The 17782-nt window shown below is 41.5% G+C and overlaps 1 protein-coding gene across 6 annotated transcripts in view; it reads left to right on the forward strand.

Annotated features, from left to right (window-relative positions):
- Positions 1-17782, forward strand: part of CSNK1G3 (casein kinase 1 gamma 3) — a 165227-nt gene that overhangs the window by 113356 nt on the left and 34089 nt on the right. For all 6 annotated transcript variants that reach the window (XM_088475094.1, XM_088475098.1, XM_088475093.1 and 3 more), the window contains one exon: positions 15489-15574. In XM_088475094.1, the coding sequence (XP_088331220.1) occupies positions 15489-15574 (86 nt within the window). The remainder of the gene's footprint in view (positions 1-15488; positions 15575-17782) is intronic.

The following is a 17782-nucleotide window of genomic DNA, read 5'->3' on the forward strand; positions in this document are numbered from 1 at the left end:
GATTTAGGAGTCACTTTTTCAGGTGACTTAAAGGCAAGCAAACATTGTAACAAAGCAATGAGGAAGGCAAATCAGATGCTTGGTTGCATAGGGAGAGGAATCAGTAGCAGAAAGAAAGAAGTGATAATACCACTGTATAGGTCATTGGTACGTCCTCATCTCGAATACTGTGTTCAGTTCTGGAGGCCATATCTCCAGAAGGATATTAATACGTTAGAGACTGTACTAAGAAGGGCAACTAAAATGGTGCAAGGACTACACCACAAAACGTACCAGGAAAGACTAAAAGATCTTAATATGTATAGTTTGGAGCAGAGAAGTGAAAGGGGGGACATGATAGAAATGTTCAAATATGTAAAGGGTTTTAACAAAGTAAAGGAAGGAGACATTTGCCCTGATTCAGACCCACTCGCGAGCGGCTGTCTGCTCGCAAGTGGGTCGATGGTTTGCACTGCGCATGCGCATGACGGAGGGAGCTCCGTCGTGCGCATGCGCGAGACGTGACGAGCGAAGGACTTTCCTTCGCTCGTAGTGTCTCATCAAAGGGGGCGTGCTGTCGATGTTGACTGACAGCACGCCCCCTTTGGTGGGCGTGCCGGGGGCGTGCCTGCTAGACGGAGGCGTTCCCAAGGGAACGCCTACCGTCTGAAGCCGGCCCCACTGACATCACTAGTGATGTCAGTGGGAGTGATTTTGGCTCTGATAGAGCCAAAATCACTCCTGGCCTTGCGGTTGAGAAACTCAACCGCAGGCTTCTGCTCGCAGTGGCGATGGTCGCGATGGTCAAGACCATCGCGACCATCATCCTGCACGCTCGTACATGCTGTGGGTGGTGACCCACAGCTATACGAGCGTCCAGGAGGACGCTCCATTTTAATGGAGGTGGGCCCTGATTCAGAGCGAGCGCTCTGGTCAGAGCGTCCGGCTCTGAATCAGGGCCATTCTTCAAAGAGAAGTATTAGAACAAGAGGACATGTTCTAAAACTGGAGGGTGGTAGGTTCAGGGGAAATTTGAGGAAAAATTACTTCACAAGAAGCATAGTGGACAAGTGGAATAGCCTCCCATCAGAGGTGGTAGGGGCTAAGACAGTAGAGCAATTTAAACATGCATGGGATAGACATAAGGATTTCACACAGCCTGCAGGTAATTTTATACAATATTTCAATAATTTTGTGGCTCAAGCAAAGTTTGTGTACAGAAATTAAATTCATTTATTTTACATATACACCTTATACACACACACTATTTTTAATTTGTGCCTCAGACAAAGTTTGTGTACATTCATCCTTCAAAAATCAAAGGTTTCATTATCCCAGTCATGCCAAAATTATTCTATATGTCGGAATATTTGGATATGGGAGACTCGACCTGTGTGTGTATGTAAATATTTGTATGTATATATATATAATGTGTGCATGTATGTATATATATGTGTGTATATATATATGTGTGTGTGTGTGTGTGTGTGTATATATATATATATATATATATATATATATATATATATATATATATATATATATATATATATATATATATATATATATATATAGCGTATAAAGAAAGTGGTGCAGCACTCCAGGCGTCTTAGAAATGAAGAACTCTTATGCAGCATATGTGAAAAAGGCAACGTTTCAATGCCGTTTATTGTGGCATTTTCGTCAGGCTAAAGACAAACAATTACATCTTACCTTAAATAACCCCGTGAAGTGAACGCCGGAAACGGGACCACACGCTCGTTCAATCGGCGCACAAAGGATTGTGGGATTGTTCCCAAGGGACTTAATGAGCAATTAGGACTCAGTAATTTTCTATAATCTTTTGCACCTATTATCTTTGTGTTAGTTATTATTAATCTAATTGATCTTTATATTGCAATCGCTTTTTACATTGTTGTTTACTTTATAATTATTGGCCATATATAATATTGTTCCATGGCTTTATGTCCCTGACACGATCATCTATTCTATCTATATACATGCGCTTTGTTCCTATTACCCATATTTTTTGTTGTGTTGGTTTATTTTTGTTTTTTTGTATCTATGGTGATGGTAGCACTTTGATGACGCATCTGTTGATGACGTCATCCTTTGTGCGCCGATTGAACGGGCGTGTGGTCCCGTTTCCGGCGTTCACTTCACGGGGTTATTTAAGGTAAGATGTAATTGTTTGTCTTTAGCCTGACGAAAATGCCACAATAAACGGCATTGAAACGTTGCCTTTTTCACATATGCTGCATAAGAGTTCTTCATTTCTAAGACGCCTGGAGTGCTGCACCACTTTCTTTATACGCTGTGTATCTTACCTTGTGCGGGCACCCGACGCTGCTGTATGTCATAAGGGAGAGCCGGACCTTCCGCTATATATATATATATATATATATACACATATACAGACAGACAGACAGATCCATAAATATTGGGACATTGACAGAATTTTCATATTTTGTCCTCTATTCACCACCACAATAGCTTTGAAATGAAACAAACAAGATGTGATTTAACTGCAAGCTTTCAGATTTAATTTGAGGGTATTTACATCCAAATCAGGTGAACAGTGTAGGAATTACTACGGTTTCTATATGTGCCTCCCACTTTTTAAGGGGCCAAAAGTAATGGGACAAACTAAACAATCCTAAATCTAACTTTCACTTTTTAATACTTTGTTGCAAATCCTTGGCAGGCAATTACAGCCTGAAGTCTGGAACACATAGACATCACCAGACGCTGGGTTTCATCCCTGGTGATGCTCTGCCAGGCCTCTACTGCAAATGTCTTCAGTTCCTGCTTGTTCTTGGGGCATTTTCCCTTCAGTTTTGTCTTCATCAAGTGAAATGCATGCTCAATCGGATTCAGGTCAGGGGACTGACTTGGCCATTGCATAACATTCCACTTTTAAGCCTTAAAAAGCTATTTGGTTGCTTTTGCAGTATGCTTCAGGTCATTGTCCATCTGCACTGTGAAGCGCTGTCCAATGAGTTCTGAAGCATTTGACTAAATATGAGCATATAATATTGCCCGAAACACTTCAGAATTCATTCTGCTGCTTTTGTCAGCAGTAACATCATCAATAAATACAAGGGAACCAGTTCCATTGGCAGCCATACATGCCCACGCCATGACACTACCACCACCATGCTTCACTGATGAGGTGGTATGTTTTGGATCATGAGCACTTCCTTTCCTTCTCTTCTCTTCCCATCACTCTGGTACAAGTTGATCTTTGTCTCATCTGTCCATAGGATGTTGTTCCAGAACTGTAATGGCTTTTTTAGGTGTTGTTTGGCAAACTCTAATGTGGTCTTCCTGTTTTTGTGGCTCACCAATGGTTTGCATCTTGTGGTAAACCCTCTATATTCACTCTTGTGAAGTCTTCTCTTGATTGTTGACTTTGACACATATACATCTACATCTTGGAGAGTGTTCTTGATGTGGCCAACTGTTGTGAAGTGGTTTTTCTTCACCAGGGAAATAATTCTTTTGTCATCCACCACAGTTGTTTTCCGTGGTCTTCCGGGTCTTTTGGTGTTGCTGAGCTCTCCGGTGCGTTCTTTCTTTTTAAGAATGTTCCAAACAGTTGATTTGGCCACTCCTAATGTTTTTGCAATCTCTCTGATGGGGTTGTTTTCATTTTTCAGCCTAATGATGGCTTGCTTCACTGATAGTGACAGCTCTTTGTATCTCATATTGAGAGTTGACAGCAACTGATTCCAAATGCAAATGTCACACCTAGAATCAACTCCAGACCTTTTACCTGCTTAATTGATAATGAAATAACGAGGGAATAGCCCACACCTGTCCATGAAATAGCTTTTGAGTTGATAGTCCCATTACTTTTGGCCCCTTAAAAAGTGGGAGGCACATATTGAAAATGTTGTAATTCCTACACCGTTCATCCGATTTGGATAGAATTACCCTCAAATTAAATCTGAAAGTCTGCAGTTAAATCACATCTTGTTTGTTTCATTTCAAAACCATTGTGGTGGTGAATAGAGGCCAAAATATGAAAATTCTGTCAATGTCCCAATATTTATGGACCTGACTGTATACACACACACACACACACACACACACACACACACACACACACGTCGAGTCTCCCATATCCAAACCTGCACGTGTCAGAACCCGTGCGGTTCCTCTTTCCTGTCTGCGGTTTTGCTCTGGTGCTTCTAACACACATTTGACACAATCTCAGCAGTTAGTTGCATCAACTGAGTGCGCTAGTAGCACCAGAGCGGAGAGTGACCCCAGACAATTGTGTGTGTAATAAATATATATATTTAATTTTTTTTTTTGCAAGGATTGGGATAGCACCCATTCATTCTGAGACAGTGTTTGATGATGGTTAATTTGATTTTCCAATTACTATATATTTTTTTTTAACTATTATTCATTTATATTTTAATGGAGGCCTTTTTTTTTTTACCACTGTGTACAGTGTATTAAGAACTATCATCTTTCCAGCACTGACTCCATTACATGCTACTTGAAAATTTTGGCTGCAGTATATGATGAATGTATTACTCATTGTAGCACAGTTCTGATCTCCTGCCCTGTACAGTTCTCATCGGATTACTAAACTGGCTGCTTTGTGCCACTCGTTGAAATTTGCCATTAGTTGATCTGCAGTTTTTTGCCTGTTGTGCTTACAACTTTAATGCATAGATATCCTTATGGATTATGCACTTCCACCCGCTGTTTGGTAATACAGTTTTTCCTCTGCATTCCTTGTAGATTCTATTGCACATGCAACTGTGGCACTTTTATTTGTACGGACTATGCCCAACAATCACCCTCTTTCTAAGTCACTGACATTTCCTCTTGATGCCATTGTTTGTCATAAATTTAAGCAACCAGGCTTGCCAAGACCCTGACCTTACTGGAATGTTATTTTATTACATAACCCTTTAGTTCAGCCACATCTGTGTGGATGTTTTATTTAAAAGGTACTTTACCAATACATTCATTAACCTAATTTTTAAGTGCATTCTGGATACGTTCTATGCAGTTGTGACCAAAGTGCTGACTAAACCGGATTGAAAGCATACTGCATGTTGTATGTTGTCTATGTTTTAATTTTGTATACCGGTATTTAGGTTTAAAAATACTGTATTATACTGCACAAGTGTGCTAATCATATTTATTCTTAAACAGTAAAAATTTATTAATATGAAATAAACAATATATTTATATATTTTAAATATATTGTTTAAGAGACCGAATCCTCTATTTTTACTAATTATTGGGCTATTATCTGTTTTATACATTTCCTCTTGGTGAAAGAGTATAGGAACAACCATTTAGATGATATAGAATAAGTGCAGATATCGCCATCTGTTTTTAGCTAAACCGCATTAGGCTCCGATTACAAATATTTTAGATGTTTATACGAATCCTTATTGATTTGAGAACACTTTTCTGGAGGCAGATCTTAGGCCAGAGGTTCACAAACGCGATCCTCAAGGCTCGCAAACAGTTGAGGTTTTAGAGAGATCCATGGTTGAGCACAGGTGACTTAATTAGTACCTCAGTAAATTTGATTTAACCACCCGTGCTCAACCATGGATAACTCTAAAGCTGCATACACACACAACAATTTAGTAAATGAACAATTTTAGTAAACTATTTTCATTACATTTTTCAAAAATTTTTACTAAATGTAATGAACGATTTTTTTGAACTACAATCCTATTTTTGCATATTCCCTTACTGAAAATCGTTGAGTTGGTCAGTCTGACTGAACTACAAACGTGAATGCGCATGAACGATGATCGTTCATCGTTTTAACTCCGAAAGTGAACGATTTTTTTGAACAATAAATGATATTGTTATCGATAATCGTTCAAAAAATCGCGTGTGTATGCACCTTTAAACCTGAACTGATGGGGAGCCTTGAGCAACGCGTTTGGGAACCTCTGTCTTAGGTGGTAAGTGCTTTTGGCTGCCAGGGTAAGAAGTTTGGATGAGATAGTTAGGCAACCTGTCCAGAAAGTATTTAAAGGTCAAGCAGGCATGGAGACTCCAAATATACAGTAGCCAGCCAGGGCTGTCCACATACAAGGGATGGAAGATGATTTTCAAATCACTGATGCTTATTTTATCATTTCTGAAACAGGAATGGTCCCAGAAAGAGCTTTGTACGAAACTGCTTTAGCACGCGTTCAAAAACCTGCTTACCAAAGTTGAATACTGCTTTCGTCTAGAGCACAGGTTCTCAAACTCGGTCCTCAGGATCCCAAACAGTGCATGTTTTCCAGGTATCCTCACAGAATCACAAGTGAAATAATTAGCTCCACCTGTTGATCTTTTAAAATGTGTCAGTGAGTAATGAATACACCTGTGCTCCTGCTGGGTGATCTGGAAAATGTGACGTGTGTGAGAGAACCACTGGTCTAGAGTGTCAAAAACCATTACAGAATCAATTATCCAATACTGCACTAGTAAATGGTCCATTCCATGTAGAGGACACTGTTTTAAACAATGTTGCTTTCCCTGTTTTTGTCCTTATCTGTATATATTTGTATAGAAGTTTGTGTAGTTTATATGCGGTATCCAGAAAATACTCGTTTAGGTTCAGTAATCACCTTTTGCACTTCTGATGACCAGTTGTGAAAGTGCTGTGCGTTTGGGTGAATTGTTATATTTTAATTGGTAAAGTCGTTTACTAGTGCTATGTTATAGTACTTGTTGCTTCAGTGTCCGTCCCCCTTCCCACAATGCACACTGCTCTTAAAGCAAAAGAATCTGGCTTAATATATAAAGGTTTTTTCTTTTGTTTTGTGTTTTTGGTGCTTTCTTTTTTCCTTATATGACTTGCTAAATTGTTGCCTCTGATCTGGTAGACTTAAACGTATTATAAAACACATGGATTTAAAATTCACCTACAGTACATAGCTGTTTACTAATGATGTGTACCCAGCACGATCTCGTTCGCAACTGGACACAGCGGGAGTCCCGGCATCGACAACTGCATTCACACTTGCCGATGCCGGGAGCGACGGCGGCATGGCCCCCGCTGACAATATCGGCGATATCTGGCGATGTCTCTGACGATGTGTGCGGGAGCGCACATAGAGCGAAATAATAGGCTATGTCTCACGAAAACACATAGGGTCCGCGATAAGCTTGCAGACCTATGTGTGTTCGCCTTTTTTAAGGTGAAAAAATGGCACTTATCGTGGATTATTTTTCTGGACACATCGGGTCACGAAAAAAAAGCCCCGATAAGTGCCGACGTCTGGCTGACTACTGGGCTAATTGGATAGCCCCAGGGAATCCATTAGCGCCCGAACAATGTTCAGGGCTAATCGGATACCCCCCATAGTCAGCGACATAGCCGGTACACACTGGCCGATGTGGACGATATGTCTAGTGCGTACCTATCTTACGCAGCAGGTTGATTTGGTTGTTGGTTTGCTAGTCTGTATAGTTGGTTTGCTCACCTGTTTTTGGCCCAGGTTGTCTCCTGATCCATCTCTGTCTGCTTCTGATCCTGGCCCGCAGCTCGTTTAATCACTTTTCATTTACTTTACCTTCCATGGCCTTTTGGCCTGTTGATGAATTAAGTTAAGTGAATGAATTAATATTTTCAATATCTTTCTACCAGCTTGAATTGGCTTCAGGCATTCCCTTTTTGCACCTGCTGTGCCTACTACACCTGTGCAACCAGCTGCTGTCCCCACCGTTCCCTCGCTACTGTGTTACAGTGTATTTCCTCAGGTCTCCTGGGCATGCTTCATCCACTGTGTGATGCAATTAGTGCTGCAGCCTAGTAACTGCATCTCTGTATATGCAGAAATGGCTTATATAATTTATCTTCTTTGGCAGGGACCATTCATGTTCTAGACAATTCTACAGTCTTTGTTTCTGTAAATATTCAATAACCCTGGTAGCATGTTGTGTGCAAATCTTCACCAGGGTGCTGTGACCATAGGCACGTATGGTACCATAATTCATACCTTGGATCTTGGGTGAAGTAACCACTGTTAGCCACCTCATGTTAAGGCTTTTAAAATAAAATTGAGAATGAGATGGCTGACTGTAGTTTTCCAGCATCTATTATACCACTTTCAGATATAAATTCCCAGCTTCAAGCCGGCTTAGAACCGGGACACCAAGCACAGTTTGGAGCCAGGCTGCCCCTTTCACCCTTCACACCGGACCAGGGTCTTGCAGTGACCCGGGTCTTCCGGCGTTCAGTGGGTGCTTGGAGATTACCTCATTTCTAAGCGCCACTGTCCCGGGCCAATCAATTTGTTTTAGACGTGACACTGGTCATCACGACCCGGGTCGCCCCTCTCACACTTAAGCCAGATCGTCCTGGGAGAAGCCCTGCTGGCGAGCAGGGTCGCGAACCCAGGACTGTCAACCCTGGTCTCACCTTTCAGACGTTCACATGCAAAAACCAAGGATTTAGGCGTAAGTCTGAAAGGGTATCAAAGTGCTTATTACTCTCTTCTATAATAAAACTATTGTCTGCTCTAGAGTACCCCTAAACACATCCTGGAAATATAATAGCTAGATTGGTGCTTGCACTATTCTGTCAAGGGCCATTTTTGTTAGTCAATATGACCTGAAGCCGGGGAATGTCAAAGCCTGTGTGGTTCTTCAGAAATCATTGCAGGTAATAACTCTCCAACCAACAAACTAAATCTTCCCTTCATGATCATTGATATTTTACCACCATTATCATTCATTTAATAGAAAAAGCCGTGGTTAGAAATTCTAATTCCTGTAACTCATCCTGAAAACTTCCCTCTAACGTACCACACCAGCATGTTTCTAGCGGGCCCAATGTGTTGGAAATATTTGCCTCTCTATTTGCAAGTTGGTGGTCCTTCATAAAGCAGACCTTAATGTTTTCCTGTCAAGTCTGAATCATTAAACACTTATTGTAAGTTAATCTTGGCTTGAAGAAAATGTCCTAATCATTGGAAGTTCTGTACAGTCCTGTCTTGTGGTTCTTCTTGCTTGGAGCCTTGTCATAGAATTAGTTAAAGCTGAACCTGTTCCATCCACTCTTTAGACGGCCTAGGATCTGCAATTCTCCAGAGTAGTTGCAATTAGTATTTTTTTCTTACTTGTATGGTCACTACACATTTGTTGCGACAGCAATTTAATCCATCCACTAGACCTATTGATTTTCTTTATGTCCTCTTTCTGCATCCAATACCCAAACCATGTTTGAGTACATCAAGAGGAACTCATCCCACTTCTCCTGGAGCTGGGTTTCTTCTTTGTAATTATTGTGAGGGCTATGTGCTTGGTTTTATTTCTAAATTTACCAAATTGATCATGAATAAATGATTACCTCTTACTTTTACACATTATTGGATTCATTGATTACATTCAGGGAGTTTAAATTTTTTCTTTTTTATGCTATTTGATGCATACATTTTCCTCTATATTAAGAAACTTTAAAGTAGAGCGACACACACTCACTATTTACATGATATTGATGTATTCATCAGACTTAGAGGCATATTAAATTTGGAGCAAAAAGTCAGTTATCGCTGGATTCCAGGTAGAAAAAAGTATCGCGCTCGTCCCTGCGATACCCCATATTCATTTTCAAATCGGCGAAAATGGGACCTGGGGAAAAGGAAACTTGCGAAATGTTTTTGTCATTTTTGGGGAAATTAGCCTGACAACCCCCAAAAGATGGTCTGACATTGGGGTTCACTATGGGTACCCCTGAATAGCTTTGCTAAAGGTATTTGGGGTCCTTAAAAGGTCTCAATAGGTGCTATTTAGCGTCTTTGGGAAAGTGGTGAAGAATAGCATTTAGCAACTCTTTTGGGGAAAAATAAGTAGTCCCATCAAATTTGGGGTACATGAAAATGGGTACTAGTATATTTTAAAGTGACTAATGGGAAGTTTTAAAAATTGTGAAAAATCCACCTGCCGCAACCACCTGCAATAAAAAAAACACCCTGGGCATACTTGGGGACGCCCCCTGAGTCTATTTCACTAGTTAGAAGTTTGTCCCCCAACTTTTTTTTTTTCGCCGCCGAAATGAAAGTACCTTTTTTAGGGTGTCCTGTGGTACTTTTTAAAAATTTTATGATACAGAACACCTTTTGGGGACTGTCCAAGGGGTGTAGGGTGTTTTTTTTTTTTTTTTAAAGGTCGTACCCCCAAAACCCCAATTCTGCACTTTCTTTTTTGCCACCTACTCATAGGTGATGATACTTTTTCGCTGGGTCTAATGCACTGACTTTTTGCTCCAGTGAAAAAGTCAGGAAAATTGAATACGGGATAAGTCAAACCTGCGAAAATGACGTAATTGGCGAAAAAGTATCACCCATAACTGCTTTTCGCAGCCTAATTGAATACGGCCCTTAGTTTTAGATTGTTCCCGTGTCAAATCTGTTTTAGAATAGCTCAGTGAAAATGGATTGTTCACCAAAATGTATAACTATTTTGAACAGTGGCAGCTTACATTCCTGAGATACTGTAGCATAGATGGTTTCCGACTGGTCTTTTGATGGACCCTGAGAAAGGATCAGCAATATTGAACTGTCACAATCCATTGATCTGAAGCTGTGCACTATTTTTTTGTGGTTTGCAAACTATTATTGCTTTTTTTTTATCAAGAGACCCCCTACCTTTCTTCTTTGAAGTTAATGCTGACATAATTAGAGTAGGGAGCAGTCTTATGCCAGCAAAGTAATTCTTTCAAATACCATCTATGTGGATGATGCTGAAAGTAATTGTAGCATGGGGACGGAACTGCGTTGGAGGAGTAGAAACCTTCTTGATGGGGCACATAATCATAACATGTTGCAGGAAAATGTTTATGGTATGCCCTAAATTATAATGTTAGTGTTGCAGATGTCCAGTGACCACAAATAAATACCTACGGCGACTATAAACGTACATTTATGCTGACTTATAGCGACAGTCTAACCTGATCACAGGCGAAGTAGCCAGTGAGAGAATAAATGTAAGATATTGTGTTATTGTAAGGTAGTAGGGGTGCACTTATTGAGCTATCAAATAGATTGGATGTATGAACTTTTTAAACGGAAGTCTGCTTGCTACCTGCTACTATCATTGTCTAATTGTGTTGCTTCCAGTTTGCCTCCTGCCTCTGTCACATGCAGCCCGTGTCACAGGCCAGATGCTTCTCACAAGATAATTTTCTGACATATGTGCTGCTGTGAAAATCTGACATCTTGGTGGTACTCTGGGTTCTTTCGGTTACCCACTTCTGTTTTGCATGAGTTGTACATAAAATTAGGTAGAATTTAGGAGCTGATCGGTCATACCCCTTTCCAACATGAGCCAGGGCTACGACACGGGTAATTGAACACAGCCTCAACCTGTGTCTCAGCTTGGGACCCCCTTTCACACTACACCTTGGGCCTAGGAAATTCCCTGGGTCCTCCCTGTTCACGCTGAACCCATATCTGCTCTGGCATTGAGCGAGTCATTTAAAGGGGATGCTTTTTTTGGCTCCTAATAATGAGCTCATGAAAACTGGGTGGTGACTTGGCTGCTTGGTGATGGGTGGAGACTGCATTGTTGTAATTCTCTCCTTCTCACCCCTCACTGCCAGCAGTGTCAGAAACGGGTCAGACAGGGGCTTAACTAGAACTTTGTGGGCCCAAAATTTTTATGGGGTCCCCACCAACTCAGGTCTCAACCAGAGTTTATACATATACTGTATATGCATGTGTGCATGTATATATGTGATCGCGCAGAACTAAAAAAGTCCCAGGGACCCCCTCACTTTAACAAAATTGGGGTTCTACTCCACTATTTTTGGGTCCCATTATATATTATGGGGGGTGAGGGCAGGCAGCAGTTGGGACAGTGCTGGGGGCAGGTAGCAGTTGAGTAGAGCTTTCGGGCTAAAGGCAGGGAGACGTTAGGGTAGAGCTGGGGTAGAGGAGAGTAAGAGCAGGCAGTGCTGGGGATAGGGAGGGGGTAAGGCTAGATACCCGCGGGCAAGGAGGGTGTTAGGGGAAAGCCGTGCTGGGAGTAGAGAGGGGGTAAAGGTGAATAGCATCTGGGGCAAGAAGAGATTAAGGGCAGGCAGTGCTGGGGGTAGGGAGCGGGCAAGGGTAGATGGCAGCTGGGGCTGTACTTTTGGGGGGCAAGGAGGTGCAGGCAGTGCTTGGGGCTAGGAAGGAGGTAAGGGTAGTTAGAAGGGCAGCTTAAAGTAGTAGTAGTAGTAGCACCAGCAGCAGCAGCCCTCCCCAACACCCACAGCACCAAACAGCCAAATGTACTTTTGTGCCGTGGCCTGCTGTCGGGGCCGTGTGCCGGGTCCGTCCTGCTGACTGGTGCTGCAGCATCAAAGGAAGCTAAACTTGGGCTAGCTTGCTCCACATACACTTTTTACTGACTGGGCCAGGGAGGCATCAATAATTTTATCAGGAGCTAGGGGGATTGGCTGCAGTAGCGACGGCGATTCTAATGGGTGGTCTGGTGCACACCTGGACCACCCCGTAGTTTCGCCTGGATGCAGGTGGTTTCTTGTTGGACTGGCGGGCCCCCTAAGCTGCCAGGCCCCATAACAAGCGCACCCCCTGCACCCTCTATAGCTACGCCACTGGGGTCAGGTCATCTGCAAGCACCCTGAACAGCCAATCAAGTATTTTCAGCTCAACCAGCTAACTTTATAGTAAAGCTAATCCCATAAAGTAGGTGTACACTACTACATAACACCCAATACAATGCCAATATCGCACAGCTCCACCTTTGTTATAATATAATAAAGTAGAAGTGTGCAATACGTTCTCACAAACAGTTCTTTTACTGCTCACTATTGTCATGTGGTGAATGTACTATCGTCTGATCTTTATGGTACACCGTAATGCCATGAAGCATCCTGTACACGACAGTGTTTCTTGTATGACAGTACTTTAGCAAATACTGAAATTGAATTCAAGAATAGACGCAAGAAAAATCTGTGCTGCATAAGTAGAATTTGAAAGCAGGTCAGATTAGTGATCTATCTGTTCTATCCATTTTCCTGTGTCCGATTACATCTGTTCAGGATTTCTGAATTCATTAACGGATTGCTTGGTGTGTTTATAAAATGTCAGCCACAACCGCTCCCCCTCTCACTATCTGTTCACCTTGCATAAAAACAGCATGTAAACTTACAAGGCTAACAGGTTGTAAATTCAGCTGGATTTTCCCTTTTCATGGAAAATATACTCAAAATAGGTTGTTGCTGCCCCCTGCTGTCCGAGAAATAGAAGTTCTTGATTATTGTTCTAATATCTTTTTGAAGTGCACTGCATAATCTAAAACCTTAGGTGATTTGAGTAAAATTGTCACTATCTCACACTTGATAAATGTCAAGTAAGCAATCGGCGATATCCTAAAACTAGCCTAAAGTATTTCTTCCGCCTATGTGTGAGCACTGCTTCTTGAAATGTATGGAGCCTTAGCACAGAAATGCTATTGTATTGTCACCCACTAAAGCATGCAAAGCATTCATGTGGATTATATTATAGGGGGACTCAGTCACTCTGTCCTAGCATGCTTGAAAATATTTTTGTTGTGTGGGAAAAGTATTCGGCTGCCAAGCAGTAGGTCTGCCTAATAAGTACATTCATTAGTAGAATTCAAAGCCTATTCTGTCAATGATGTTTTGTCATTGGCACTTTTGGCTGACTTGTTTGTGATGTGTCCTATGTAATGCTACATCTCCAGTTCTAGTTCTAATATGGGTCTTCAGCAAGTCTGTACACGTCACTCTAAAAAGTTCAGCTAGGGACAAACATTAGAAGCCTGAAGCTTTGCAAGTCCACAAAATCCACCCTTTGCGCACAATACAATAGTATATCAGCCTTGCCATAGACCAATGTATGATTTTGCTTAATTATCTATTTTACAGCCAAAATTACCAGTTAGTCTGAGCCATGCGCCCATACATTAATTGAAAATGCCAGCCATGTGAATACAGACTAAACATAATAGAGCTTCAACTGTAGTATGGGGATTGTGTATGGAGGGCAGAGCATACATCGGGGAACAGACTCCATTCGCAAGGCCACATTCGCAAATTTCCAAAGCTGGCTGCACACACAAATATTGCTTGTGACTATGGTCAATTGTCCTCCTGACGGCGTGTTAGGCCCAGATGACATATGCCAGGCAATGATCCTGTTATCTCTCAGCCACCATGGTAACCTTGCTGTTTTATTTTTTCATCTGTGATTATTCTACACACTCACCCTCTCCAACAGACCTCGCCTTAAAAAAAAATACCCTTTGGCAGAGTTTCACTGTGTAACTTACTGTTTAATAAAATCGATTGAATTCCCCACTGAACTACTGACTAACCTTCAACTTAACTTACTCATTATTATCAATATAATTATCCTAGCTCTATCAGAAATAAAAGTTAAGATGGGAAGAGGTGGAAAATACTTGTGTTCATGGCTTAAATGATATCCATCAGTGTATATTTGGTACCAGTGTGCATGAGGTTAGGGGTGTTGATGCCAAAATGCTGAAACAAATTAGTCAGACTTCCCATCCCAAATGAGCCATGTGAACGTTTGTTTAAGAATTAAAAAATTCTACCTGTAAGAAGACAAGAGACTATAGTGTACAAGCAGGAGTCCTGCACGGTCAGATACTAGTCAGATGTTTGCAAAATTTGTACTTGTTGCTCTTTGTTTGGCAAGTTAGTATTACAATATCAAGGCTTGTTCTTTTCTCTCATATCATTCATTTGTGTTTTTAATTCAGTTTTTAAGGTTGACTTGTTTCCAGTGGCGTATCTAGAATGGGTGCAGGGTGGCTTCAATCACACACCCTGCACCCATGTTCTTCAATACTTAACTTTCCAGAGCTCTGCAGCAGCAGCGCTACACAAATCACCGGGAAATGGCACTGCAACCATTTTCCTGGAGTTTTGTGAAAATAAGGTAGACAAATTGCCAGGAAAATGTCCACCACACTGTTTTCCTGGAGACCTGTGTATGCTCAGACTCCAGAGCCTCCCTTAAATCGCCACCTAGATAGGAGGGGGCCCGAGCTGATACTGCACACGGGCTCCGTCCTCTCTCAATACGCCCCAGCTTGTTGCATCTGAAAAAATAAACATCCATCTTCTTGCCTTGGGCATTTGGTGTTGCAGACTACAGTAGATAGTGAAGAACATTTAATATCCATCAACTGGATGAGAAAATAAAAAAAACACATCTTGAATGGTCAGCTATATAAAATGTCAGTCTGTCCCGTCTGTGATGTTCTGAGCATCTAGTTTATATGAGGTGAGAAGAAGGGGAGCCATCAAGCAGCACTTATGGCTGTGTACGATGTATAAACCAACTGCCACCTAAATGTTTTTCTCCAAAGATGGACTAAAATATTCTTATTCATTTCACTGCACACAACGCAATGTTTGAGTCCCTTAAGTTAATGAGAATAAAGTGACCTATCCCGTATGATTATTTGCCGAGCTGTGTTGAGAAATACATTTTCTGACAAAATATCTTTTTTTTTTTTTTCTATAGAGCAAAGCAGAAGAGACGATTTAGAAGCATTAGGTCATATGTTTATGTATTTTCTACGAGGAAGCCTACCCTGGCAAGGACTAAAGGTACACTTATTTTATTTTTGTATTTTTAGCTTTTTTTGTAATTTTAAATAGTAATTTTCTTTGACAATTTCTGAGTTTTTTTTGTTTTTTTTTATATATATTTTAAAGTTTGCTACATATGTAAAAGTAGATCTAGTTTTATTACTATGAAGGCAGATTTCTAAACTACCCACTAAAGTAACAACATGCCTCTAAGGAACTCCTTTTAAGGCTATCTGTAAAAGAATATTTGCATGGCAGCCCTTTCAGTCATTGCTTTACCACATGGCGTTGACTCTTCATGAGGCAGCGCTTGTACCTTCTACTTATTTCTATTTTAACCCGGGTGTAGCTCAGAAATCCTTTTTGTTTACGCTATCTGTGTAGTGCTACTCATCCCAAGCAGAAATACAGTGCCTTGCAAAAGTATTCACCCCCCCCCCCCCCTTGGCGTTTTATCTTTTTTTTTGTTACATTACAACCTGTAATTAATTATTTTTTTTTAATCTGAATTTTATGTGATGGATCTGCACAAAATAGTCCAAATTTGGTGAAGTGAAATGAGAAAAAAAATATATAAAAAAAGAATCTTTATAAATAAAATTCTGAAAATTGGCATGTGCATATGTAATCACCCCCTTTGCTATGAAGCCTCTCAAAAGTTCTGGTGCAACCAATTACCTTCAGAAGTCACATAATTAGTGAAATGAAGTCCACCTGTGTGAAATCTAAAGGGGGGTATCCACTACACGATTTTAGCAGGCGATTGAACGATAACGACGTCGTGATCGTTCAATCGTTTAAAAATAGTTTATAAATCATGCAGTATTTGGTCGTTAACGATCAACGATGCGCGCTCACGCTGGTCGTTTGATCGTCTTGTCAGTCGACCGAACATGCCGGTCAGTTTCACTTGATCTATTAAAGATCGTTTGCAAATCGTTCAGACTGAAAGATAAAATTTCAAGGGAAAAAATCAAGGGAAAGTCGTTTAGAGATTGGATAGGGAGTAGATCGTCTAGTGGATGTGCCCCTTTAGTGTCACATGATCTGTCAGTATAAACACACCTTTTCTGAATGGCCCCAGAGGCTGCAACAACACTGAGCAAGAGGCATCACACCATGAAGACCAAGGAGCCCTTCAAACAAGTCAGGGACAAAGTTGTTGAGAATTACAATTCTGGGTTGGGCTAAAAAAAAAAAATATCCCAATCTTTGATGATACCCGGAGCACCATCAAATCCATCATCATCATCATCATCAAATGGAAAGAACATGGTACCACAACAAACATGCCAAGAGAGGGCCGCCCACCAAAACTCAGACCGGGCAAGGAGGGCATTAATCAGAGAGGCAGCACAGAGACCAAAGGTAACCCTGAAGGAGCTGCAGAGTTCCACAGCAGAGACTGGTGTATCTGTGCATGTGACCACAATAAGCCGTACACTCCATAGAGCTGGGCTTTATGGAAGAGTGGCCAGAAAAAAGCCATTACTTAGTGATAAAAATAAGAAGACACTATTTGAGTTTGCCAAAAGGCATGTGGGGCGACTCCCCAAATGTATGGAGGAAGGTGCTCTGGTCTGAATCTGTAAGATTCCCGGCAGCGGCAGCCCGGCAGCGCTGGAAATCCCGATCATCCTCAGGTAGGTAATAACTAACCTAACCTATAACTAACCTAACCCCCCTAACCCTTCTTAGGGGTGCCTAACCCTAACTTCCCTCCCCAAGTGCCTAACCCCAATCCCCCTTGTAAGTGCCTAACCCCCCCCCCCCCCCCTTACCCACTGCCTAAACCTAAGTCCCGCCAGGCGGGATCACGTCAGCCGGTTTCCCGATTGCATACCGCTCTGGTCAGACGAGACTAATATATAACTTTTCGACCACCAAGGAAAACGCTATGTCTGGCGCAGACCCAACACATCCCATCACCCCAAGAACACCATCCCCACAGTGCAACATGGTGGTGGCAGCATCATGCTGTGGGGATGTTTTTAAGCAGCAGGGACTGGGAAACTGATTTGAGTCGAGGGAAAGATGGACGGTGCTAAATACAGGGATATTCTTGAGCAAAACCTGTTTTAGTCTGCCTGTGATTTGAGACTGGGACGGAGGTTCACTTTCCAGCAGGACAATGTCCCGAAGGAAACTGCTAAAGCAACACTCGAGTGGTTTAAGGGGAAACATGTAAATGATTTGGAATGGCCTAGTCAAAGCCTAGATCTCAAT

This window comes from Taudactylus pleione, unplaced genomic scaffold, assembly GCF_031769625.1.
Source record: "Taudactylus pleione unplaced genomic scaffold, aTauple2 ptg000162l, whole genome shotgun sequence".
Taxonomy (NCBI): domain Eukaryota; kingdom Metazoa; phylum Chordata; class Amphibia; order Anura; family Myobatrachidae; genus Taudactylus; species Taudactylus pleione.